Source organism: Arachis hypogaea, chromosome 15 (genome assembly GCF_003086295.3).
Source record: "Arachis hypogaea cultivar Tifrunner chromosome 15, arahy.Tifrunner.gnm2.J5K5, whole genome shotgun sequence".
Taxonomy (NCBI): domain Eukaryota; kingdom Viridiplantae; phylum Streptophyta; class Magnoliopsida; order Fabales; family Fabaceae; genus Arachis; species Arachis hypogaea.
Window position 1 is genome coordinate 34,586,362 of NC_092050.1, and position 25,459 is coordinate 34,611,820.

Here is a 25,459-nt window from a genome sequence, read left to right on the forward strand (position 1 = left end):
AATGAGATGATAATTTTTGTCTCATAAAAAAAATTACCACAAAAAATAAGATCTAAAAATTTGTAATATGTTGTGAACTTTAAGATCATCATCTTCATAAATCATTTAGTATTATTTGTACAGCGACACTTTTTTTCATTTTAACAGAATCAATTTCTTCTTGCCAATTTATCTTTTAGAATTTTTTTCTTTGTCCCTTTAACATTAGAAAAAATGTTTTAACCAAGTCTTTCAAATTTAATTTTTAATTAAAATATAATTATAAAATATTTTATAAAATTAACTAATGAAATTTGTCTCTTTAAATGATAAGACATGCAATAAATTTAAAAATTATTTATTTTTTATTGACATAATAATATACACACGTATCTGAAAAAAGAGTATATTTACTCCTATATAATAATATTGGACAATAAAATTACTCTTTAATCGCAATTTTACTAGATTGAAATGCTCTTAATATTTTTATTACTTTTTATAACCTGAAATAATTTTAGTAATATTATATGACTAAATTATTTTAGTAACAATCTCAATTGAGTTGGTCCAATAACTTAATTACAAATATATCTTATTCAACTAATATATCGTATTTTCTAAATATTTTTTTTGAGTAATTACTTAAATCAGTTTCAAAGATTTTAAGAGTGGACATTTTAATCTTTGAAAATAATTAATACACAGATCAATTTCTAAGATTTTATTCTGGTAGACAAATCAATCCCCAGTGTATTTTTCGACAGAGTAATTACCTACCTAAGGATTTTAAAAACGGACATTTTAGTTCTCAAAGAAAATTAATATACAGATCAATCCCCAATATTTTTTTCCGTCAGACATAACAATAATAATAATAATAATAATAATAATAATAATAATAATAATATTATTATTATTATTATTATTATTTTATTTTTTTTTAAATAGAGGACTGTTATGTCTGATGAAAACAATGTTAAAAATTAATCTGTATATTAATTTATTTTGGAACTAAAATTTTCATTTTTAAAATCTTTAGGACTGATTTAGGTAATACAAAAAATAAACTGAAGACTGATTTATCTGCTGGAATAAAACTTTGAGAATTGATCTACATATTAATTTTTCTTAAGAATTAAAATACCTACTTTTAAAATCATTAGAGATTAATTTGAATAATTACTCTATTTTTTTAGTGACGAGGTGCGTCGACGTTTTGATTACTTAAAATAATTTAGAGCGTAATACTCAATTTAATCTTCAAATTTTAATACCAATTTAATTTGTTCTCTAAAATTGAAAAAAGATACTTTTTAGTATTAAATTATGCAAAGTATACGTTGTGTTGATCCGTCCTTTTTCTACCGTCTTCAACCCATCGTTTGAGGCCAGCAGCTCGTGAATGAGTTTGTTAGAGAGGGAGAGAGTAATTAGGAGGTAGCTGGAGAGAATATTGCATTGGTTAGTTAGTTAGTTTGGATCTTGTAGCAGAGTTTGTTATGCTACATATGGCTGCATCTTCAGCCTTTGAAATAAGCAGATTTCCCACCAATGCAAATTTCACTTTTCTCTTGTTCTAAGCTCGCATAGCAGAGCCTCAATTTTCTCACCAAGAAATCGGCAGCTCAGAACAGAATTCAACAATTGCTTCTCCCACTCTGACAAAACGAGAACTTCCCCCCTTTCTCTCGCGCGTTTTTGTTTGTCTTCTCTCATTTCTTGAACACACTCTAGCTGTTCGACGAAATGCCTGAATCATGCACTCCCTCACCACCGCACCCTCTTTTTCTTCCCTTTCTTTCCATTTCTTTCCCCACCGCCACCGCCACACCCTCTTTCAGTTAACTCCTCCCTTCATCTTCTCCTTCCGGTACACCACCGCCAAGAGGCTCCAGGTGCAGCTCCACGTGGAGGAGGAGAAATCACTGAGGAAGAAAAAAGGGAGGAAGGGTCTTTGCTGCAAGGAGGACTTGGGTGGGGCCGAAGAGGAAGTGTTCTCTCCGCTGGAAGCGGAGATTCTTGAGTTCATGCGGAGCTCCAAGAAACCATCAGCATTTCCGACGAGGGAGGAGCTGGTGGCTTCTGGGAGGGTTGATTTGGTTGATGCCATTGTTACCAAAGAATGCTATCTTGTTTATGGCTGGGATTTGGATCGTGGGTCACGTGAAAGTTACGATTTTGATGGTGCTTCTGTTGCTGAGATTCATGGTCAAGCATCAAGGGCTTCTGGGTTTTCTTCCTCTTCTGATGACGATAACTCTTGCCAGCAAGCCAAATCAATGTGAGAATCTCCTTTAAGATGTCTCCTTTTTTTTTTTTTGGATTGAGAATCTTGCTATAATGTTGGACCTACCCTCATTATTATCATTATCACTAGTTTGCCGTATTTTTTTTGTTTTCTTGTGTTTGTTTTGGGTTTCTTTTCCCTTGGAAGTTTTTGCCTGAATGGTTTAACGGACCTAAGAAGAGTTCTAAAGTTTTCAAATTTGGAACATTTTATCTATGCTTTCATTGTTCCCGCAGTTATGAGCTAGTGCCTCAGTTTAGTTTCTTAGATTTGAGACGGTAAGAGCTGCCAGGGAGCAGTCCCATGTGGACTGCAAATGGTAGAATTAGATACTTTTAACATTGCGGTTGTTGTTGCCCAAGAATAGGTGGCAGCTCTTCTAGATAGATGGTGACTTTGAAAAAATTTTGGGAACTAGTCACGCCATATCTATTGGCTATAATTTTGACGTGGGAGTAAGCATTTGATCCATCAAATTATATCAAAACAAAATCATGGGTTCAATGCCGCAGATGATATTGGAGTTGAACGTTTGGCTTTATTTGGCTAGTCTTACCATTAGGATTTGAGGAGTTTAACATGCTGACTCAGTGCCCTGAACGGGTGCCATCCTCTAAGAAATTCTAAAGAAATAAGTTGCCGTGTCATCAGTTATGGCTTTTGTTCTAATGGTAAGTGTACGAGAACTATTTTTGAATGCGAACTTCTGTTTAACAGGGATATCGAAGTTGAGGAGTCAGGCATTGAGGGTATATTGAATCGGCTGGAGAGACAGAGAAGTAATTCCTTTGGACTTGGGTTAACAGAGAAAGATGAAAGTGATCCTTCCAGAAACAGTGAAGATAAAAATACAGTAAGTACTCTTCATGGTGGTTTGATCAAACATGATCAGCACAGATCTCAATTAGGCAGTGAAAATTTAAGAAACTCCCTTGAGCCTGACACATGGAGAAGTTGGATTATCCAGAGGAATGGTTCTTCAAATGTAGATTTTGAAGGTAATGTATTTTATTTTCAGGTTGTTTCTTAATCTGGACAGGATCAACTGATATCTGTATGATCATATACAGCTGCTGAAATTGTTCCTAGTGAAATTAGGGAGTCTTCTGCTGAACCTGCAAATAGAGAAGCAGGGTTCAGTTCTCTTGATGGGGATGCAAATCACAAGGATATCAAATCCCGTATCCGGAATCTGGAATCAGAGCTATCCTCTGCACTTCATTCGTTGAGATCTAAAGCTGATTATGTTACAATGCAGATGGTGAGTAATGAGCTAATGGACATGGCTGTATATTATTATTACCGCAACATAAGAACGAAATAAATAGCATGAGATTTACATACCTGCTGCTTTTGAATCTCATTTACCTCTCCCATTCTTTTCCATGTAGTCAATCTTAATTTATAGATCCCTTTTTTCTTTTTCTTTTTTTGTTTTTTTGGCTTTTTGGGTAGAGGGGAGTAGCTTTTCGGTTAGCAAATTCATGTACCCATTTTTAATGCATGTTGACTAGTTAGACTTAGAAGCTGAATATTTTGTACGAGGAAAGATAGGAAAATAGAATTACTGCGATTTATAATTTGGGCTGGAAATGAATGACAAAAGGATACACACAGTCTGTTTATAAGCCAAACCAAACAGTGTGAATGTACTTAAATTTTCTGTGTTACCAGTTAACTTGTTATGAAAATTATTATTATTATTATTTTTCTTTCGGTAGTGGGTCTATCTTTTGTTGAAGAATCCAACACATTGCTGTCAATTGTAAACCACCTCAAAAAAAAATAATAATAATCATTGCTCTTTCTTTAGCAGTTTTTGGGTAGTTAAAGCATTAGTATGTAAGTTTCTCTTCAGGATACTAAACTAATACTGAGTTGGGTGCTGTATATTCTTTTATAGGATCAGAAGAACTCATCAGATGATCTAGCAAAGTATTCCGATGCTTGGGAATTCCAAGAAACTGAGATAATGAATGCTCAGGACAGGCTGCGCTCCATACGTGCTAAGTTGTCAGTATTAGAAGGAAAGATGTCATTGGCAATAATGTATCCTCAACTCCACTCAGCCATTGTCTTATATATATTGTGTGTTACCTAAACCTTGACAATCCCATGTTTTCCCAGGGATGCACACAAAATTGTTGAAGAGAAGCAGAAGAGGATTAATAATGCTCACAGAGCCTTGCAAATTCTGAAGATGATTTGTGTAGTTTGGCATAATCCAGCTTCACAAGTATATTTAGTAGGATCCTTTGATGGTTGGTCCACCCAGGTCAGACCTCTTTCATGATTTTGGTTAATAGATAATGAATATTTTCTCAAGATGGGTTTCATCATGAATCTGACCCTGAGAAGTAGTACCATGTGTATTTGAAAATGTTATGCCTAGCATGTGGATGCGGATGAGGGGTTGTGCACAACCTTGAACCCCTCGAAAATGGATTCCTGGTTGTTTTACTTTAAAAAAAAAATACTATTGAAAGAAGAAATAGAAATTAAGGACAGCTGCGAGTGTGTGGACATAATTTAGTGAGTTCTTAGATCATTACTTTCACCTGATTTTGCGTTTTGATTGTCTAGTGTTTATGTGTCAGTTGCAGGCTGTCTTAAGAAACTACATCGTTCTTCCCTTTTGAGGATGTATTCTACAAGTTTGAGTTGTCTCTGATTTTAATGATGCAATGATTACTTTTGCAAAAGATTTTTTTTATTTTTATTTTGTTCTGGTGTATAGACTCAGGCATTTTAGATCCTTACACTTGGCATAAAACACACCAATAATTAACAGTATTACATTGCAGAGAAAAATGGAGAAATCAAATACTGGCATGTTTTCTTTGAACTTGCAGCTATATCCTGGAAAATACGAGGTTAGTCGTGTTTCAACTACTTGTTTTACAATCCAGATAAGATATAGCAAGCATTCAAATATTTGATTCTCTGTAACAGATCAAATTCATTGTTGATGGTGAATGGAAAGTTGATCCACTGCGGCCTATTGTTGTTACCGACAAAGGTTATGAGAACAATCTCCTCGTGGTTCCTGATTAGTGTATGATAGTGTGTGCGATTGTGCTGAGATAGAATCTGTAGATCAGAAAAGAGTATCACAGGCATTAGGCTAGTACCCGAAATCTTTTTTGCTCCTCATTTCTTCACAGGAAAAACCAAATGTTTGGGGTGGTTTCAAACATTTAGGACAGTATATTTTCCTTTTTCCACTCATGTACAGAGTAGTGAGTAGTTCATTGATTCTTTTAACTAGTGCATCTTAGTGTAACATGCAACACAAACACGTATGGATATATTGACTGATGTCGAAATTAATCCCATTCAATTCTTTTTCCACATATTCATGTAATCTTTAAGTGGTTTCACACCCTGTGTATAATGTGATTCTCATGCTCTTTGATTATACGTGGTAGATGAAAATGATCCAAATAAGCATGGTTTCACGTTCAAAGAATCTTAAGTATTCATGTTTTTGAGGCCGGGTTTGATCTCCTGTTTACATATGTTTACTCAAGATAAATAGTTAACGTGATGAAAACACTGGCCAACAACTTTGCAGAGCTAATTTGATTATCCAAAGTCCTAGCATTATCATCAATGAATTATATAATTATAGTTAGTAACTGTAAATTATAGTTGCAGTGGTATTCGTTTCATTTTTGAGAAAATTGACAGTTAGATTAAGATCACAAGTCTAGAGTTACAAGGAAAATGTTTAGGATAACCAAGTTAAGTTGAAAGCCTCATGAAAGTCTGAGAAGAATCTAGGGCTTGGTTAAAGCAAAGGTAAAGCCACTTCCACAGTAGACTCTGATAGAGGAAACTCCATCCATATCATAACCAAGATTTACTGTAACAGGACGGGCCCTGTCACAAGGATCCCCCAGGCCAAGTTGACCATGCTCACCCCAACCCCATGTCTTTATTTCTCCATTCTCTGAATTAAAGAATAAGAGTAAAAACAAGAACGAAATCAGTATGTTAATATAATGAAAGTATAAAAAAAATCAACCTCTTGATATTGTATTCTATGTCCAATTGTCAATACTTATTGCATTGCTTCCATATTTTATCGTGGTCTCCACTCTAAAACCAAACCTACTTTTAGATGAGGAGACGACACAATTTTAAGTGCAATCTTTTTCTTGCCTAAGAACAAGAGAAGAACATCTTACCTGTGACAAGAATGGAGTGCTCGGCACCAGCGGCAATATCAACAACCTTTGTATCATCAAGGCCAGGGACTTTCTCCATATTGGCTTCTCTTAAATCTACCACAGAATGACAAAGCATAACAAAGATAAGGGCAATGTCCTTAAACAACATTTTGCATAATAAAACTCCACCTTTTACTTATACCATCAAATTTTACCCATGAATTCAGGCAGTGCCATGCCTGTTGTTTCTTTTCCTTTTATTTTTTTTCCCCACTAAGTTACAAGCTTTTCAATGGTTGCTTGCCTTTTTTGGGTTCCAGATCCATGAGTGTTCTGCAGATACATTATTTCGCTAAAGGTGAACTAGGTTTATCTTTACCATCTTTTCACTCATTCAATATTGATTATTGGAAAAATGTTTAAGGCTAGAACTAGCAATGATGTTGGCGAAGATAGATGATTCAAACACATGCATGGAACTAACCATGGCAATACTACTTGCATTCTTAAGGATTAGATTAGATATGTCGTATGTGTGCACCAAGAGAGTAATTATAGTTTCTTCAAGAACAAGGTACTCAAATGCATTACCATGTAACTGTTTTGCTGAGCTCGTACTCCAATGATTACTAAGCACTCCAAGATGGTTGCCACCAATCATATAGACTTCACCTGCAGCTATACACAAATTTGACAAAATATGCACTCTTCTTCAATAGGAAGCAAGAGAAGTAAGGAAATCATGGAATTGGAATAGATAGTAACAAGAAATACCAGTCAAAGTTAAAGCATGGTTCCATCCTAGAGCAACTTTGGTAAAACTCAAGGTAGAGTTCAATCGTCGAGGAGAATTAGCATCTTCATAGCCCTTGAATCCTCTTCCCCATATGTAAAGATTTCCATCAACTGATGCAACAAAAAGATACAAAGGAACGAAACTAACACAGTTTAGAAAATATCTTTCTATATTGATGAACGAAACTAAAACTGATGCGATGGCCAATGACCCATCTTGGTTAACTATCTTTCTATATTGATTTCATCAGATGACCTAGTTTATCGACTAGAAATTTTGTCAAACTTTTGTTGTTAGAATGAGGTGACATTGTTCTTCGTCGATGTAAACGCAGGCCCCACTGCTTCTTGTCATCCAACCACCACCATGATTCCGGGTGACAATTATGGTTATGGTTGTAGCAATTCAAAAAGGAGGAGTGCTAGGGGCCAGCAGGTTTTGTGATTTGTAACCATCAATTAGTCATTATTAGTGTTTTTAATGGTGTGAGATTACATCTAATGGTGTGGAATAACTCACTTTTCTTTTGTCGGATAAATGCTGGCCAATTTTAATAAAAGTGTTGGCCCCTTAGACTTTCTCATTCAGAAAGTTAGGGATTTACCAGATATTGCAGCACTATGATCTCCATTTGCAGCAATGTCGACTGTCTCAACATCTTCAAATCCACTAACAACTTGAGGAAGATTAATAGATTTGACCCTATCTTTGGAGACACCCAATTGACCGCGCTTCCCAGACCCAAATCCATAAACTTGATTTGATGAACAATCTGCACCATAATTGCGATTGATGCTTAAAAGAGGCAGCAGAACATAACTCAAGATCGAATTTGTAACTTGTATATGTGTCCGGGCGTACCTTCCAACAAAACGAGGGAATGGCGCATGCCACATGCTACCTTGGCAACACGGCGATTATCAAAGGATGATACCTTGGCAGGAGAGCAACGTGATGTGTAATCGCCATGGCCAAGCTGACCGAATGAAGCATCGCCGCAAGTGAACAAGCATCCGGTATCTTGAGAAAAGACAACAATGGTTAGTTACTTTCAAACACTCAAGAGTCAGTCAAGACAGAGATAAGAAGAGTAGAAACCTGAAACAAAAGCGGAGTGACTCCAACCAGCAGAGACATTGGTTATGAAGTAAGGGTCCAGTGATGTTACAGGCTTAGGATACAAGGAGTTGTTAACAAACTCCCCATGGCCTAGTTGTCCAGAACTGCCCCTGCCCCATGAAAGTACCTTCCCACCTACACTTCATTGTTAATTAAGAAAATAAGTTGTTGAAATTAAAACAAGAGAAGGAGGGTAGAGTCGTAACTGGAGGTGATGGCGATGACGTGGGCGGCGCCGCACGCAAGGGAGGAGACGTTGGAGACAGAAAGAGGGGGTTGGCGAATGAGCTGAGGACTGACCTCGTCTTCAAGGCTGCAATTACCCAACTGCCCCTCCGTCCCAGCACCCCAACTCCACACTCGTTCTTCTTCTTCCATCTATCTATTGTGTTTGCCCACTTTCTTAGTTTCTTTCTCCTTTTAACTGCTGCTACTTTACTACCTTTTCCACCGTAAACAATAAAATAAAATTTAAAATTTTGTATTTAAAAAGAGCACTTGTCCCTTACCCATGGACTTATCCACAATGACCTTGGGATAACGATCAATTTAGGGATTATCAAAACTAGAGAAGAAATTTACCATAAAATGTTTGATAATCTTAATTAACGGAACTGCGCTTTTAACCTAAAACAAGTTTGAAATAATATAAAATAAAATAAAATTACACATTGATTTATGAATTTGTCTATTGTGTGAAAAATTGAAGTTGGCTCTTAAAGGACTAGGTGACTATAGTGGTATAGTCTATATTCCAATTTGATGGCTCTCATTGATGTGTTCAGGCAAGGTGGGAATTTGCAAAGCTTGTCCCTCAAGTTGTGTTACAATAGGCATTGGTTGGATTAGTTAAAGGATTAAAGCATTGAGTATCCGTGCTAATCACGTGAGAAGTATATTGGGCTAAAATGGGCTTTTTCATATTGGCGGAATGGAATACTGTATAGGGCTTCAGCAATATCCACACATTGCAATTGAGTCTTCTTTTAGGACGTTGTTCGCGACGGAGACCGGAGTGGACTTGTGAGCAGTGCGGAGGTCGTTGTCTTGTGGCCTAGTTGGGGAGGCGACTTGAATCTCATGGCAATCTCACTAACAGTTAAGACCTCAATGTCCTATCGAAAATAACATCAGGTATGGAGCTTTTTAGTGCGAGTTTCAAGTATGAGGGTAGTCATCAAAAGAACACGGTGCAGAAATACTCGCAGTTATGCAGTGATAAGGTGTGGTTTTAGGGCCGGGTGGGGCTTAGCGGGTTCGGGTGTCTCTTTGTTGTTGGACATAGACCATGACCCAAAAAATGCAAAGGTTTAACAGGGGTTTATGTATTTGGGGCAAGTTTGATTGGATATTTTAAATTTTAAACTTTATTTTAGAGGATTAAATGTTATTTTTTATTATTTATTTTATAGGTAGGGCCAAAAGTAAACAAGACTACAAGAGAGAGAAACTATTGAAAGATGATAAATTATATTTTATTTTTTAATCTAAAAATTCAAAATTTAGAATATCCAAATTCAGCTTGAAAAGGACTGTGTTTCAATGGCTGCACTATTTTTATTTTTGCGTCGTAATTTGCACTGTTAATTTATATCTTAGTTAGATGACATTGTTTACAAGTTGTCTCTTCTTTCTTCTTTTGAAGAAATTTAAATAGTTAATAGCAAGAAACTTCGATGGCCATTGAACCATGTTTTAAAAGAATAATGTGTAATAGCCTAAATCACCCGCTAGTACGATATTGTCTGCTTTGTCACACAAGGCCTCATGATTTTGTCTTTGACGATAAGGATGATAGTCGAAGTCCCTCACACTCACTCGTCAAAATGCGTCATGCTAGAGAGAGGTATCCACACCCTTATAAAACATGTTTCGTTCTCCTCTCCAACCGATGTGGGGGTGGATTAAGGTCCCACATCGGTTGGGGAGGGGAATGAAGCATGCCTTATAAGGGTGTGGATACCTCTCCCTAGCATGAAGCGTTTTGACGAGTGAGTGTGGGGGGCTTTGACTATCATCCCTATTGTCAAAGGTAAAACCGTGAGGCCTTGTGTGTCAAAGCGGACAATATCGTGCTAGCGGGTGGTCTGGACTGTTACATAATGTTATACATCTAAATCTTTTTATGAATAAAATCCAACTAAGTTAAAGTATAAAACTTAGACTAATATTAGTCATAACTAATTTTTGTTATGTTAGATTAACTTAGTTGGACTTAGATGTGTAGTATTATTTGTTTTAAAATTGAAACAGATTCCTCATTTGAATGGATATGTGGGTCATTGTTACCACTTATATTTGGTTTTATGTTGTAAGAAAGTTTGGAACTTTTTAGAAAGGGAAGAACTTGACAACATAGTAGAAGAAATATTGATGATGACTACGTTGCTTCGATGACTTCCATGGTTGTTCCACTCTTTTCTGTTTATATAATCTCTTTGTCCATTTTCAATTAACACAAATAAATACATAAAATAAAACATAGACTTAATGAAAAACTTTTTGTAAAGAAGTATAATTACAAAATAGTTGTACAATTGATAAAAAAATTTAAAAATTATCTTAATCTTTAAAGGACTAGAAAATACTTTTATTATGTTAGAACTCTTCTTGATTTATGTTTATTATATTAAAAAATCATAAGCTCTTTTATATCAATAAAGTAATTCTATGTAGGTATTAAATGTTATATATCATTTAAGAGAAAATATAGAGGAACAACACACTAAATAACATAGTTGTAAGAACTGGACCGGTAATCGAACCGATCAGGTTACTGGTTCACTGGTTTATTGGTTCAACCGATAAACTGCTGGTTGAACCGATAAAACCGATTTCACATAAATAAAAAATATAAAATACTAAAAATAGTCATAAAATTAATAAATTCAAAATACATATCGTTAGTTCTTCACCAACATTTTAAAAATAACCAAGTTTCAAAGTCTAAATATAACTAATTCAAAGATAAACATGAAAGTAGTTAGTACTAGTACATTAGTATCTTAATTAAACACAATATGGATAACAATTCATAAACTAAATCCAAGGAGTGATTTCGAAGTCGGCAAGTTGCTCTTCATCTGACAAATGTGGAGCTACATCCTGATTGGTTTCATTTTGATTTGCATTTTTCACAGAATTATTAGCTCCATCTTCATCTCGATCATCTTCCAAATCCAATTGATCTAGCATTATAGATAATGTTTCACAAATCAAGATAAAAAATAATATAAAATATGTTATAAGGCATACAAAAATCATAGTTGATCAAAATTCATAAATAAATAAAAGCATACCTAAATCATCTAAAGGTGATTGAAGAGACATATTTGCAAGATCATTTCGTAAAGCATCAATTTCTTCAGGAGTTAAAAATGGTGGTGAATCTTCCAGTATCCATTCCGAATGATCCTCAAATGCATCAAGACAAATTGGATCATAAACTTGGTTTCTCATTTGGTTCCTATGTTATTAATATATTTTGTTACTCATGTGATGATTAAGATTTTAAAATAATGCTTTCAACTTAAAACAATAAAAAAAAGTACCTTTTTTGTAACCTTAAGTTGTAATGAACATAAACAAGATCATTAAGTTTTTGATGCTCTAACCGATTCCTCTTCTTTGAGTGAATGTGTTCAAAAATACTCCAGTTACGCTCACAACATGAAAAGCTACAAGTTTGGCTTAAAACACGAATAGCCAACTTTTGCAAATTTGGTGCTCCACAACCATAAGATTCCCACCATTGATCTTAACATAAAAAAAGAGATAAATAATTTATCACAATCATAATATCACATAATAAATACATCACAATAGTAAAAGACCAAATTTATGAAGAAATTTCACCTGGCATAACAGTGGTTCATTCACGTATTGCAGAGGGTCTTCCAAAATCTTTCTCAGCATTCTTAAAGATCCTCTTCTCACTTGTCAGCTTAGAATTCAATACAGGATCATCATAAGCATATTTCTCAATGACATCCAACAAGCCAGAAATCGTTTCTTTGTGCTTTTCAAATTCTCCAGCATTAAATCGAAAAGCTGGATTTAACTAATAACCAGCGGCATGAAGATTTTTCTTAAGTTGTGCATCCCAACGGGTATCCAAAATCTTCAAATAAGGATCAACAACCTTCTTTCTTTTCTGAAACCTCTTCACCATTTCTTCTCTAGCCTTATAAATAGCTTGATAAAGAAAACCCATGGCAGGTCTGTCTTCACTATCCACAATACGTAAAACATGAACAAGTGACAAAGTAAGCTTAACAATATCAGTGCATTGACTCCAAAATTTAGAATCCAAGACTTAATCCACGAATTTCTTAGCTTTGGCTTCTTTGGAGTAAGCCGAGCTTGTAAATTCTTTAGAAGTCACCATAGCTCTCAAAGGATCCTTTTGAGCTAAAATACTTTGCAAAGCAATGAAATTAGTAGCAAACCGAGTTGGAGCTGGACGAAGTATTTCCCGCCCACCTGTAAACTTTCTCATCAAGAACAGTGGATAGCAATGATTATAGATATACTTAGTGATCAGTGAAGCTTGTGACACAGTTTGACTAATTCTTGCAATTTCCCAATATCTTGAAACATCAGATTAACACAATGAGCTGCACAAGGGGACCAATACAATTTAGGAAACTCAGCCTCCAACAACCTTCCTGGTGCACAAAATTGTGATCTCAGGCAACGGCGCCAAGAACTCTGTACGCACGTCTTAATAAATCATTTTTCATTCACAACTTCGATACAACTAACCAGCAAGTGCACTGGGTCATCCAAGTAATAAAACCTTACGTGAGTAAGATCCCACGGAGATTGTTGGTATGAAGCAAGCTATGGTCATCTTGTAAATCTCAGTCAGGCGGATAATAATTGATTATGGAGTTTTCGAAAATAAATAATAAATAGACAGAAAATAAAGATAGAAATACTTATGTATATCATTGGTGAGAATTTCAGGTAAGTGTATGGAGATGCGTTCGTTCCTCTGAACTTCTACTTTCCTGCTGTCTTCATCCAATCAATCTTACTCCTTTCCATGGCTGGCTTTATGTAAGGACATCACCATTGTCAATGGCTACTTTTCATCCTCTCTGTGAAAATGGTCCAAATTCTCTATCACGGCACGGCTAATCATCTTATGTTCTCGATCATACTGGAATAGGATTCACCCTCCTTTTGCGTCTGTCACTACGCCCAGCACTCGCGAGTTTGAAGTTCGTCACAGTCATTCAATCCCAGAATCCTACTCGAAATACCACAGACAAGGTTTAGACTTTCCGGATTCTCATGAATGCCGCCATCAATCTAGCTTATACCACGAAGATTCTGATTAAGAGATCCAAGAGATAATCATCCAATCTAAGGTGGAACGGAAGTGGTTGTCAGGCACGCGTTCGTGGGGGAATGATGATGATTGTCACGTTCATCACATTCATGTTGAAGTGCGAATGAATATCTTAGAAGCGGAATAAGTTGAATTGAATAGAAAAATAGTAGTACTTTGCATTAATTCATGAGGAACAGCAGAGCTCCACACCTTAATCTATGGAGTGTAGAAACTCTACCATTAAAAATACATAAGTGAAAGGTTCAGGCATGGCCGAATGGCCAGCCTCCATGATCTAAGAACTAGACGTCCCAAGATGTCAAATACAATAGTAAAAAGTCCTATTTATACTAAACTAGTTACTAGGGTTTACAGAAGTAAGTAATTGATGCATAAATCCACTTCCGGGGCCCACTTGGTGTGTGCTTGGGCTGAGCTTGAATGTTACACGTGCAGAGGCTCTTTCTGGAGTTGAACGCCAGGTTGTAACGTATTTCTGGCGTTCAACTCTGGTTCATAACGTGTTTCTGGCGTTTAACTCTAGACTGCAGCGTAGAACTGGCGTTCAATGCCCTTTTGTATCGTCTAAACTCGGCCAAAGTATGAACTATTATATATTGCTGGAAAGCCCTGGATGTCTACTTTCCAACGCAATTGGAAGCGCGCCATTTTGAGTTTTGTAGCTCCAGAAAATCCACTTTGAGTGCAGGGAGGTCAGAATCCAACAGCATCAGCAGTCCTTCTTCAACCTCTAAATCTGATTTTTGCTCAAGTCCCTCAATTTCAGCCAGAAAATACCTGAAATCACAGAAAAATACACAAACTCATAGTAAAGTCCAGAAATGTGAATTTAACATAAAAACTAATAAAAACATCCCTAAAAGTAATTAGATTCTACTAAAAACATACTAAAAATAATGCCAAAAAGCATATAAATTATCCGCTCATCACAACACCAAACTTAAATTGTTGCTTGTCCCCAAGCAACTGAAAATCAAATAGGATAAAAAGAAGAGAATATACTATAAAGTCCAAACTATCAATGAAATATAGCTCCAATCAGATGAGCGGGACTTGTAGCTTTTTGCCTCTTGAATAGTTTTGGCATCTCACTTTATCCATTGAAGTTCAGAATGATTGGCATCTATAGGAACTCAGAGTTTAGATAGTGTTATTGATTCTCCTAGTTCAGTATGTTGATTCTTGAACACAGCTACTTTATGAGTCTTGGCCGTGGCCCTAAGCACTTTATTTTCCAGTATTACCACCGGATACATAAATGCCATAGACACATAATTGGCTGAACCTTTTCAGATTGTGACTCAGCTTTGCTAAAGTCCCCAATTAGAGGTGTCCAGGGTTCTTAAGCACACTCTTTTTTTGCTTTAGACCTTGACTTTAACCGCTCAGTCTCAAGTTTTCACTTGACACCTTCACGCCACAAGCACATGGTTAGGGACAGCTTGGTTTAGCCGCTTAGGCCAGGATTTTATTCCTTTAGGCCCTCCTATCCACTGATGCTCAAAGCCTTGGGATCCTTTTTATTACCCTTGCCTTTTGGTTTTAAGGGTTACTGGCTTTTTGCTCTTGCCTCTTGGTTTTAAGAGCTTTTGGCTTTTTTTGCTTGCTTTTTCTTTTTATTTTTTTTCGCTTTTTTTTTCTGCAAGCTTTGTTCTTTGCTGCTTTTTCTTGCTTCAAGAATCATTTTTATGATTTTTCAGATTATCAAATAACATGTCTCCTTGTTATCATTCTTTCAAGAGCCAACATATTTAACATTCTAAAACAACAACTTCAAAAGACATATGCACTGTTCAGGCATTCATTCAGAAAACAAGAAGCATTGTCACCACATCAATATAATTAAACTAAGTTCAAGGATAAATTCGAAACTCATGTACTTCTTGTTCTTTTGAATTAAAACAGTTTTCATTTAAGAGAGGTGATGGATTCATAGGACATTCATAACTTTAAGACAAAGTTACTAAAGACTAATGATCATGTAATAAGACACAAACATGGATAAGACTTAACATAAAGAAAACGAAAAACAAAGAATGTAAGAACAAGAAATGAATCCACCTTAGTGATGGTGGCGTTTCCTTCTTGAGGAACCAATGATGTCCTTGAGCTCTTCTATGTCTCTTCCATGCCTTTGTTGCTCCTCTCTCATTGCTTTTTGATCTTTTCTAATTTCATGAAGGATGATGGAGTACTCTTGATGTTCCACCCTTAATTGTCCCATGTTGGAACTTAATTCTCCTAGGGAGGTGTTGATTTGCTCCCAATAGTTTTGTGGAGGAAAATGCATTTGAGGCATCTCTGGGATCTCATGGTGATGAGCTTCATGCGTCTCTTGAGCTCTATGAATGGGCTCTCTTGTTTGCTCCATCCTTTTCTTAGTGATGGGCTTCTCTTCCTCAATGGGAATGTCTCCTTCTATGTCAATCCCATCCGAATTGCATAGATGGAAAATGAGGTGAGGAAAAGCTAACCTTGCCATAGTGGAGGACTTGTTAGCCACCTTGTAGAGTTCTTGAGGTATAATCTCATGAACCTCCACCTCTTCTCCAATCATGATGCTATGGATCATGATGGCCCGGTCAATAGTAACTTCAGACCGGTTGCTAGTGGGAATGATTGAGCGTTGAATGAACTCCAACCATCCTCTAGCTACAGGCTTAAGGTCCAGTCTTCTCAGTTGAACCGGTTTGCCTTTTGAGTCAATCTTCCATTGAGCTTCTTCCACACATATGTTCATGAGGACTTGGTCCAACCTTTGATCAAAGTTGACTCTCCTTATGTAGGGGCGTGCGTTCTCTTCCATCATTGGCAAGTTGAATGCCAACCTTACATTTTTCGGACTAAAATCTAAGTAATTCCCCCGAACCATGGTGAGATAATTCTTTGGGTTCGGGATCTTACTTTGATCATGGTTCCTTGTGATCCATGCATTAGCATAGAACTCTTGAACCATTAGAGTTCCGACTTGTTGGATGGGGTTTGTTAGAACTTCCCAACCTCTTCTATGGATCTCATGTCGGATCTCCGGATACTCATTTCTCTTGAGTTTGAAAGGGACCTCGGGGATCACCTTCTTCTTGGCCACAACATCATAGAAGTGGTCTTGATGAGCTTTAGAGATGAATCTTTCCATCTCCCATGACTCGGAGGTGGAAGCTTTTGTCTTCCCTTTTCCTTTTCTAGAGGATTCTCCGGTCTTGGGTGCCATCAATGGTAATGGAAAAACAAAAAGCTTATGCTTTTACCACACCAAACTTAGAATTTTGCTCACCCTCGAACAAGAGAAGAAAGAATAGATGAAGAAGAAGAAGAAAATATGGAGGAGAGGAGGGAAAGGTGTATTCGGCCAAAAAGAGAAGAGAGGGTTGTGTGGTGTGAAAATGAGGAAGAATGGAGGGCTATATATAGGGAAGGGAGGGGGGTAAGGTTCGGCCATAAGGGTGGGTTTTGGGTGGGAAATTGATTTTGAATTTTGAAGTTAGGTGGAGTTTATGAGGTAGGTTTATGGGGAAGAGTGGATGATGTGAGTGGTGAAGTGGTGATAGGGAAGAGAGATTGAGGTGATTGGTGAAGAGTTTTGGGGAAGAGTGTTTATTGGGAAGAGAGGATGAACATTGAGAAGAGGGAAGAGAGTGAGTGGAGGTAGGTGGGGATCCTGTGGGGTCCACAGATGCTGAGTTGATCCTGTGGGGTCCACAGATCCTGAGGTGTCAAGGATTTGTATCCCTGCACCCATTAGGCATGTAAAATGCCTTTGCATGCAATTCTGGCATTTAAACACTGAATTGATGCTTGTTCTGGGCGTTCAACGCCCAGATGCAGCATATTTCTGGCGTTGAACGCCAGCCAGATGCTTGTTTCTGGCGTTCAGCGCCAGCTCTTCTTCACTGCGCATTTCTGGCATCTGGACGCTAGGATGCTGCTTGTTTCTGGCATTCAACGCCAGATCCATGCTCTGTTCTGGCGTTGAACGCCAGCCAGATGCTCCTTACTGGCGTTTAAACGCCAGTAAGATCCTCCTCCAGGGTGTGATTTTTCTTCTGCTGTTTTTGATTCCATTTTCAAGTTTTATATTTATTTTGTGACTCCACATGATCATGAACCTAATAAAACATGAAATAACAATAAAAATAAAATTAGATAAATAAGAATTGGGTTGCCTCCCAACAAGCGCTTCTTTAATGTCAATAGCTTGACAGTGGGCTCTCATGGAGCCTCAGAGATGTTCAGAGCATTGTTGAGACTCCCCAACACCAAACTTAGAGTTTGGATATGGGAGTTCAACACCAAACTTAGAGTTTGGTTGTGGCCTCCCAACACCAAACTTAGAGTTTGATTGTGGGGGCTCTGGTTGACTCTGTTTTGAGAGAAGCTTACTCTGCCTCTTTTCCATGTTTACAGAAGGATGACCTTGAGTTTTAAACACAAGGGAGTCCTCATTCAATTGAAGGACTAGTTCGCCTCTGTCAACATCAATCACAGCTCTTGCTTTGGCTAGGAAGGGTCTTCCAAGGATGATGGATTCATCCTCATCCTTCCCAGTATCTAGGACTATGAAATCAGCAGGGATGTAAAGGCCTTCAACCTTTACTAACACGTCCTCTACTTGTCCATAAGCCTGTTTTCTTGAATTGTCTGCCATCTCTAATGAGATTTTAGCAGCTTGCACCCCAAAGATTTCCAGTTTCTCTATTACAGAGAGGGGCATGAGGTTTATCCCTGAACCAAGGTCACACAGAGCCTTTTCAAAGATCATGGTGCCTATGGTACAAGGTATTAGGAACTTTCCAGGATCCTGTTTCTTCTGAGGCAATGTCAGTTGATCCATATCACTTAGTTCATTGGTGAACAAGGGAGGTTCATCTTCCCAAGTCTCAATACCAAATAATTTGGCATTCAGCTTCATGATTGCACCAAGGTACTTGGTAACTTGCTCCTTAGTAACATCCTCATTCTCTTCAGAAGAGGAATACTCATCAGAGCTCATGAATGGCATAAGGAGGTTTAATGGAATCTCTATGGTCTCTAGATGAGCCTCAGATTCATTTGGTTCCTCAAAAGAAAACTCCTTATTGATCACTGGACGTCCCAGGAGGTCTTCCTCCTTGGGATTCACGTCCTCCCCTTCCTCTTTGGATTCGGCCATGATGGTTATATCAATGGCCTTGCACTCTCCTTTTGGATTTTCTTCTGTATTGCTTGGGAGAGTACTAGGAGGGATTTCAGTGATCCTTTTACTCAGCTGGCCCACTTGTGCCTCCAAATTTCTAATGGAGGACCTTGTTTTATTCATGAAACTTACAGTGGCCTTAGATAGATCAGAGACTAAGTTTGCTAAATTAGAGGTATTTTGTTCAGAGTTCTTTGTCTGTTGCTGAGTGGATGATGGAAAAGGTTTACTATTGTTAAACCTGTTTCTTCCACCATTATTAAAGCCTTGTTGAGGTTTTTTATCCTTCCATGAGAGATTTGGGTGATTTCTCCATGAGGGATTATAGGTGTTTCCATATGGTTCACCCATGTAATTTACCTCTGCTATTGCAGAATTTTCAGGATCATAGGCCTCTTCTTCAGAAGGCGCCTCTTGAGTACTGTTGGATGCAGCTTGCATTCCATTCAGACTCTGAGAAATCATATTGACTTGCTGAGTCAATATTTTATTCTGAGCCAATATGGCATTCAGAGTATCAATTTCAAGAACTCCCTTCTTCTGAGGCGTCCCATTACTCACAGGATTCCTCTCAGAAGTGTACATGAACTGGTTGTTAGCAACCATGTCAATGAGTTCTTGAGCTTCTGCAGGTATTTTCTTTAGGTGAATGGATCCACCTGCAGAAGTATCCAATGACATCTTAGCTAATTCAGACAGACCATCATAGAATATATCCAGGATGGTCCATTCTGAAAGCATGTCAGAAAGACACTTTTTGGTCAGTTGCTTGTATCTCTCCCAAGCTTCATAGAGGGATTCACCTTCTTTCTGTCTGAAGGTTTGAACATCCACTCTAAGCTTACTAAGCTTTTGAGGAGGAAAGAACTTGGCTAAGAAAGCTGTGACCAGCTTATCCCAAGAGTTCAGGCTTCTTTGGGTTGAGAGTCCAACCACACTCTAGCTCTGTCTCTTACAGCAAAGGGGAAAAGCATGAGCCTGTAGACTTCAGGATCTACTCCATTAGTCTTAACAGTATCACAGATCTGCAAGAATTCAGTTAAGAACTGAAAAGGATCTTCAGATGTAAGTCCATAAAACTTGTAGTTCTGCTGCATCAGAGAAACTAATTGAGGTTTCATCTCAAAATTGTTTGCTCCAATGGTAGGGATGGAGATGCTTCTTCCATGTAAATTGGAATTAGGTGCAGTAAAGTCACCAAGCATCCTCCTTGCATTATTATTTTCGGCTGCCATCTCCTCTTCTTGTTCGAAAATTTCTGAAAGGTGCTTGCTGGATTGTTGTAATTTAGCTTCTCTTAGTTTCCTCTTTAGAGTCCTTTCAGATTCTGGATCTGCTTCAACAAATATATTCTTGTCCTTGCTCCTGCTCATATGAAAAAGAAGAAACAGAAAAATAATAATAGGGATCCTTTTTACCACAGTATAGAGGTCCCTGTGTGAGTAGAAGAAAAGAAGGAGAAAAGAATGTAATGTACGGAAAGAAACACGAGGGTGAGGAGAGCAGAGATGTGAGATGAAGAGAAGTGTTAGTAGATGAATAAATAAATAGAAGGAGATGAGAGAGAAAGAGAATTTTCGAAAATTATTTTTGAAAAATGGTTAGTGATTTTCGAAAATTAAAAGAAGAAATAAATTAAAATTGAATTTTGAATCAATTAGTTAATTAAAAAGAATTTTTGAAAAAGAGGGAGATATTTTCGAAAATTAGAGAGAGAGGGTTCGTTAGGTAGTTTTGAAAAAGATAAGAAACAAACAAAAAGTTAGTTAGTTAGTTGAAACAAATTTGAAAATCAATTTTGAAAAGATAAGAAGATAGGAAGTTAGAAAAGATATTTTAAAATCAAATTTTTGAAAAAGATATGATTTTGAAAAAGATAAGATAAAAATATATTTTTGAAAAGATATGATTGAAATTATTTTTGAAAAGGATTTGATTTTTAAAATCACAATTAATGACTTGATTCACAAGAAATCACAAGATATGATTCTAGAACTTAAAGTTTGAATCTTTCTTAACAAGCAAGTAACAAGCTTGAAATTTTTGAATCAAAACATTAATTGATGATGTTATTTTCGAAAATTATGTGATAAAGATAAGAAAAAGATTTTTGAAAAATATTTTTAAAATTTTCGAAAATAACTAAGAAAATTGAAAAAGATTTGATTTTTGAAAAAGATTTTGAAAAAGATAAGATTTTTAAATTGAAAATTTGATTTGACTCATAAGAAACAACTAAGTTTTTTTTTTTTAAAGTTTTGAAAAAGTCAACTCAAATTTTTGAAATTTATGAGTGAAAAAGGGAAAGATATTTTTTTGATTTTTGAATTTTTAATGATGAGAGAGAAAAACATGAAAAAGACTCAATGCATGAAAATTTTGGATCGAAACAATGAATGCATGCAAGAATGCTATGAATGTCAAGATGAACACCAAGAACACTTTGAAGATCATGATGAACATCAAGAACATATTTTTGAAAATTTTTATATGCAAAGAAAACATGCAAGACACCAAACTTAGAAATCTTTCATGTTCAGACACTATGAATTCAAGAATGCATATGAAAAACAAGAAAAGGCACAAAACAAGAAAATATGAAGATCAAACAAGAAGACTGGCCAAGAACAACTTGAAGATCATGATGAATGCAATGCATGAATGCAATTTTCGAAAAAAAATGCAAGATGAGTATGCAATTGACACCAAACTTGAAATTGACTCAAGACTCAAACAAGAAATACAAAATATTTTTTATTTTTATGATTTTATAAATTTTTTTTTTGAGATTTTTCGAAAATTAATGTGAAAAAAGAAAAAATAAGGATTCCAAAATTTTTAATATGAATTCCAGGTATCTTGCACTCTTAGTCTAAAGCTCCAATCTGAGGGTTAGACATGGCTTAATAGCCAGTCAAGCTTTAGCATGTAAATCTTTTGGATCAGGAACAGCAGCAGGTGGATTAGCAACAACTAGCTTGCTCTTGATAATGTTGGGTTGGAAGCCCCAGTCCAAATAAATTTAGACATGGCTTTACAGCCAGTCAGGCTTCAACATGCTTCATGAAACACTAGAATTCATTCTTAAAAATTTTAGAATAATTTTTGAAAACAGATGATAAATTTTTTTGAAAGATTTTTGAAAAATTTTTTGAAAATAAAACAAAAAGAAAATTACCTAATCTGAGCAACAAGATGAACCGTCAGTTGTCCAAACTCGAACAATCCCCGGCAACGGCGCCAAAAACTTGGTGCACGAAATTGTGATCTCAGGCAACGGCGCCAAAAACTCTGTACGCACGTCTTAATAAATCGTTTTTCATTCACAACTTTGATACAACTAACCAGTAAGTGCACTGGGTCGTCCAAGTAATAAAACCTTACGTGAGTAAGGGTCGATCCCACGGAGATTGTTGGTATGAAGCAAGCTATGGTCATCTTGTAAATCTCAGTCAGGCAGATAATAATTGATTATAGAGTTTTCATAAATAAATAATAAATAGACAGAAAATAAAGATAGAAATACTTATGTATATCATTGGTGAGAATTTCAGGTAAGTATATGGAGATGCGTTCGTTCCTCTAAACTTCTGCTTTCCTGCTGTCATCATCCAATCAATCTTACTCCTTTCCATGGTTGGCTTTATGTAAGGACATCACCATTGTCAATGGCTACTTTTCATCCTCCCTGTGAAAATGGTCTGATGCGCTGTCACTGCATGGCTAATCATCTGGAGGCATCACCGTGGTCAATGGCTGCATCCCATCCTCTTGTGAAAATGGTCCAAATGCTCTGTCACGGCACGGCTAATCATCTGAGGTTCTCGATCATACTGGAATAGGATTCACCCTCCTTTTGCGTCTGTCACTACGCCCAGCACTCGCGAGTTTGAAGTTCGTCACAGTCATTCAATCCCAGAATCCTACTCGGAATACCACAGACAAGGTTTAGACTTTCCGGATTCTCATGAATGCCGCCATCAATCTAGCTTATACCACGAAGATTCTGATTAAGAGATCCAAGAGATAATCATCCAATCTAAGGTGGAATGGAAGTGGTTGTCAGGCACGCGTTCGTGGGGGAATGATGATGATTGTCACGTTCATCACATTCATGTTGAAGTGCGAATGAATATCTTAGAAGCGGAATAAGTTGAATTGAATAGAAAAACAGTAGTACTTTGCATTAATTCATGAGGAACAGCAGAGCTCCACACCTTAATCTATGGAGTGTAGAAACTCTACCATTAAAAATACATAAGTGAAAGGTTCAGGCATGGCCGAATGGCCAGCCTCCATGATCTAAGAACTAGACGTCCCAAGATGTCAAATACAATAGTAAAAAGTCTTATTTATACTAAACTAGTTACTAGGGTTTACAGAAGTAAGTAATTGATGCATAAATCCACTTCCGGGGCCCACTTGGTGTGTGCTTGGGCTGAGCTTGAATGTTACACGTGCAGAGGCTCTTTCTGGAGTTGAACGCCAGGTTGTAACGTGTTTCTGGCGTTCAACTCTGGTTCATAACGTGTTTCTGGCGTTTAACTCCAGACTGCAGCGTAGAACTGGCGTTCAATGCCCTTTTGTGTCATCTAAACTCGGCCAAAGTATGAACTATTATATATTGCTGGAAATCCCTGGATGTTTACTTTCCAACGCAATTGGAAGCGCGCCATTTTGAGTTCTGTAGTTCCAGAAAATCCACTTTGAGTGCAGGGAGGTCAGAATCCAACAGCATCAGCAGTCCTTCTTCAACCTCTGAATCTGATTTTTGCTCAAGTCCCTCAAATTCAGCCAGAAAATATCTGAAATCACAGAAAAACACACAAACTTATAGTAAAGTCCAGAAATGTGAATTTAACATAAAAACTAATAAAAACATCCCTAAAAGTAACTAGATTCTACTAAAAATATACTAAAAATAATGCCAAAAAGCGTATAAATTATCTGCTCATCACTTCCCGCAGCAACATAGTTTGCAGCATTGTCCGTTACAATATGCACAACATTTTCAGGACCAACAAACAATACAACATCCCTAAACAACTTAAACAAATTTTCAGCAGTTTTTGAGATATTAGAAGCATCAATCGACTTTAGAAAAACAGTTCCTTTAGGACAATAAACTAAAAATTTAATCAAAGTATGCCTACAACGATCAGTCCATCCATCGGCCATAATAGTGCATCCAGTTTGCTTCCAAATCTCACGATAACTATCAACCATTTTCCTCATATCCTCAACTAATTTACTCAACAAATACCCACGGACTCTTGGATAACTTGGCCCTTTATACCCTGCACCCATGCTTGCAATAGCATCAATCATTGGCTGATAGTAAGCTGAATCAACCGCATTAAATGGAACAGAGGCATCCACCATCCATTTCGCAATAGCAATATCACACTTCTCCACAATTTCTTTGCTTTGAAGAATGCTTTTGATAGTTGGTTGAGCTCCGGGTGTTGTTGCCGATGGAAAATAGAATTGTAAACCTTTGACTTGTTTTCCTTTTCTAGAGTTAGGTGTTGGAACCCTGGATTTTTGTTGTTGTTGCATCTCATTACGTTCGATCTCGTCAAATTCTCTTTCAACATCATCACAAGCATTATAACTTTTGGCATATTGTTCTTGAGTTTTTCTTTTCTTGCTTCGAAGCTCTTCAATACTTTCATGGAATTGGTGTCTCGCTGCAGCTGGCACCTTTCGACAAGCTCAACATCTCCTCCTTTTCCAGCCAAATGAAGCTTAAACCAATGAATTCCTCCACCCCTAATAAGCTTCTCACAATATATGCATAGCAGAATTGTTTTTCCAGACTCCACAACTTGTTTACAATGACCCCATGCATGATCGGTTTTTGCTCTATTATTGTTTTTTTGGGTTCCGATTGATGCATCAGGAGTTGATCCTTGTTCTTGCGAAGATGGTGTTTCTGATGGTGTATTCGCAGAAGCCATTCTAAAAGAATATGGAGTAGCAAAACCGCAAAATTATAAAACAATAGCAATCCTAAATTTCCTAGTTCCTATTCCGGTATTCCCTATTCAGCAAGACAGCAACCTTAAAGGCTTAAATAGTTAAATTCACAGCACAAGCATATTCATCCTAGAGACCTAGACAAGCATTAGTCAACAAGCAATCTTAAATAGTTAAATTTCCTATTCAACAAGACAAGCATATTCATATTTCATAGATTCAAGCATATAATTCATATTTCATATTTCCAGAACAAATCAACAAAACAACAAATTTTCAAGTTTTTAACAAGCATGTAAAACACAGAACAAATCAACAAAACAACATAATTCATATTTCATAGATTCAAGCTTTCAACAAGCATATTTATCCCAGAAATTTCAACAAGCATATTCATAACACTGTAACAGCAAGACTACAGAACAGAAGAGCGAAGCAAGGGCGAGTTCGACGGCGCAGCAAGGGCGAGTTCGACGGCGCAGCAAGGGCGACGGCGACGGCGACGGTGGGGCAACGACGACGGCGATGATGGACACCCGCGGCTCTGTTCTGTTCGGCTGTTCCTGCTTCCTTAGTTCCTTCAGAGATCAGG

The 25,459-nt window shown here is 36.9% G+C and overlaps 3 protein-coding genes and 1 non-coding gene across 6 annotated transcripts; 2 read left to right on the forward strand and 2 right to left on the reverse strand.

Moving 5' to 3' along the window:
- The first annotated feature begins 1,237 nt into the window (after positions 1-1,237).
- Positions 1,238-5,622, forward strand: LOC112750167 (protein PTST homolog 2, chloroplastic). 2 transcript variants are annotated; one of them, XM_025798742.3, is made up of 7 exons: positions 1,238-2,263; positions 2,987-3,267; positions 3,340-3,530; positions 4,173-4,318; positions 4,397-4,544; positions 5,074-5,142; positions 5,222-5,622. In XM_025798742.3, exons 1-7 carry the CDS (start codon positions 1,740-1,742, stop codon positions 5,321-5,323), a joined length of 1,461 nt encoding a protein of 486 aa, XP_025654527.1. In that variant the 5' UTR covers positions 1,238-1,739; the 3' UTR covers positions 5,324-5,622. The 2 variants fall into 2 exon arrangements, with proteins under 2 accessions (XP_025654527.1, XP_025654528.1); XM_025798743.3 differs by having other exon boundaries at positions 1,244-2,263; positions 4,173-4,282.
- A 318-nt stretch (positions 5,623-5,940) lies between these two features.
- Positions 5,941-9,548, reverse strand: LOC112750168 (ultraviolet-B receptor UVR8). Of its 2 annotated transcripts, none has more exons than XM_025798744.3 (8): positions 8,563-9,548; positions 8,336-8,491; positions 8,099-8,257; positions 7,842-8,009; positions 7,216-7,347; positions 7,033-7,119; positions 6,460-6,555; positions 5,941-6,221 (listed from the first exon to the last, which is right to left on the reverse strand). In XM_025798744.3, exons 1-8 carry the CDS (start codon positions 8,732-8,734, stop codon positions 6,049-6,051), a joined length of 1,143 nt encoding a protein of 380 aa, XP_025654529.1. In that variant the 5' UTR covers positions 8,735-9,548; the 3' UTR covers positions 5,941-6,048. The 2 variants fall into 2 exon arrangements, with proteins under 2 accessions (XP_025654529.1, XP_025654531.1); XM_025798746.3 differs by having other exon boundaries at positions 7,033-7,113; positions 8,563-9,535.
- Positions 9,549-11,395: 1,847 nt separating this feature from the next.
- LOC112748297 (uncharacterized) lies at positions 11,396-24,848 on the reverse strand. Its single transcript, XM_025796520.1, has 7 exons — positions 24,592-24,848; positions 23,847-24,475; positions 12,741-12,838; positions 12,425-12,626; positions 11,908-12,112; positions 11,656-11,822; positions 11,396-11,544 (listed from the first exon to the last, which is right to left on the reverse strand). Exons 1-7 carry the CDS (start codon positions 24,846-24,848, stop codon positions 11,396-11,398), a joined length of 1,707 nt encoding a protein of 568 aa, XP_025652305.1.
- LOC112753510 (small nucleolar RNA R71) lies at positions 19,624-19,731 on the forward strand. Its single transcript, XR_003177895.1, has one exon. It is a non-coding gene; the product is annotated as a small nucleolar RNA R71 (small nucleolar RNA).
- Positions 24,849-25,459: the final 611 nt, after the last annotated feature.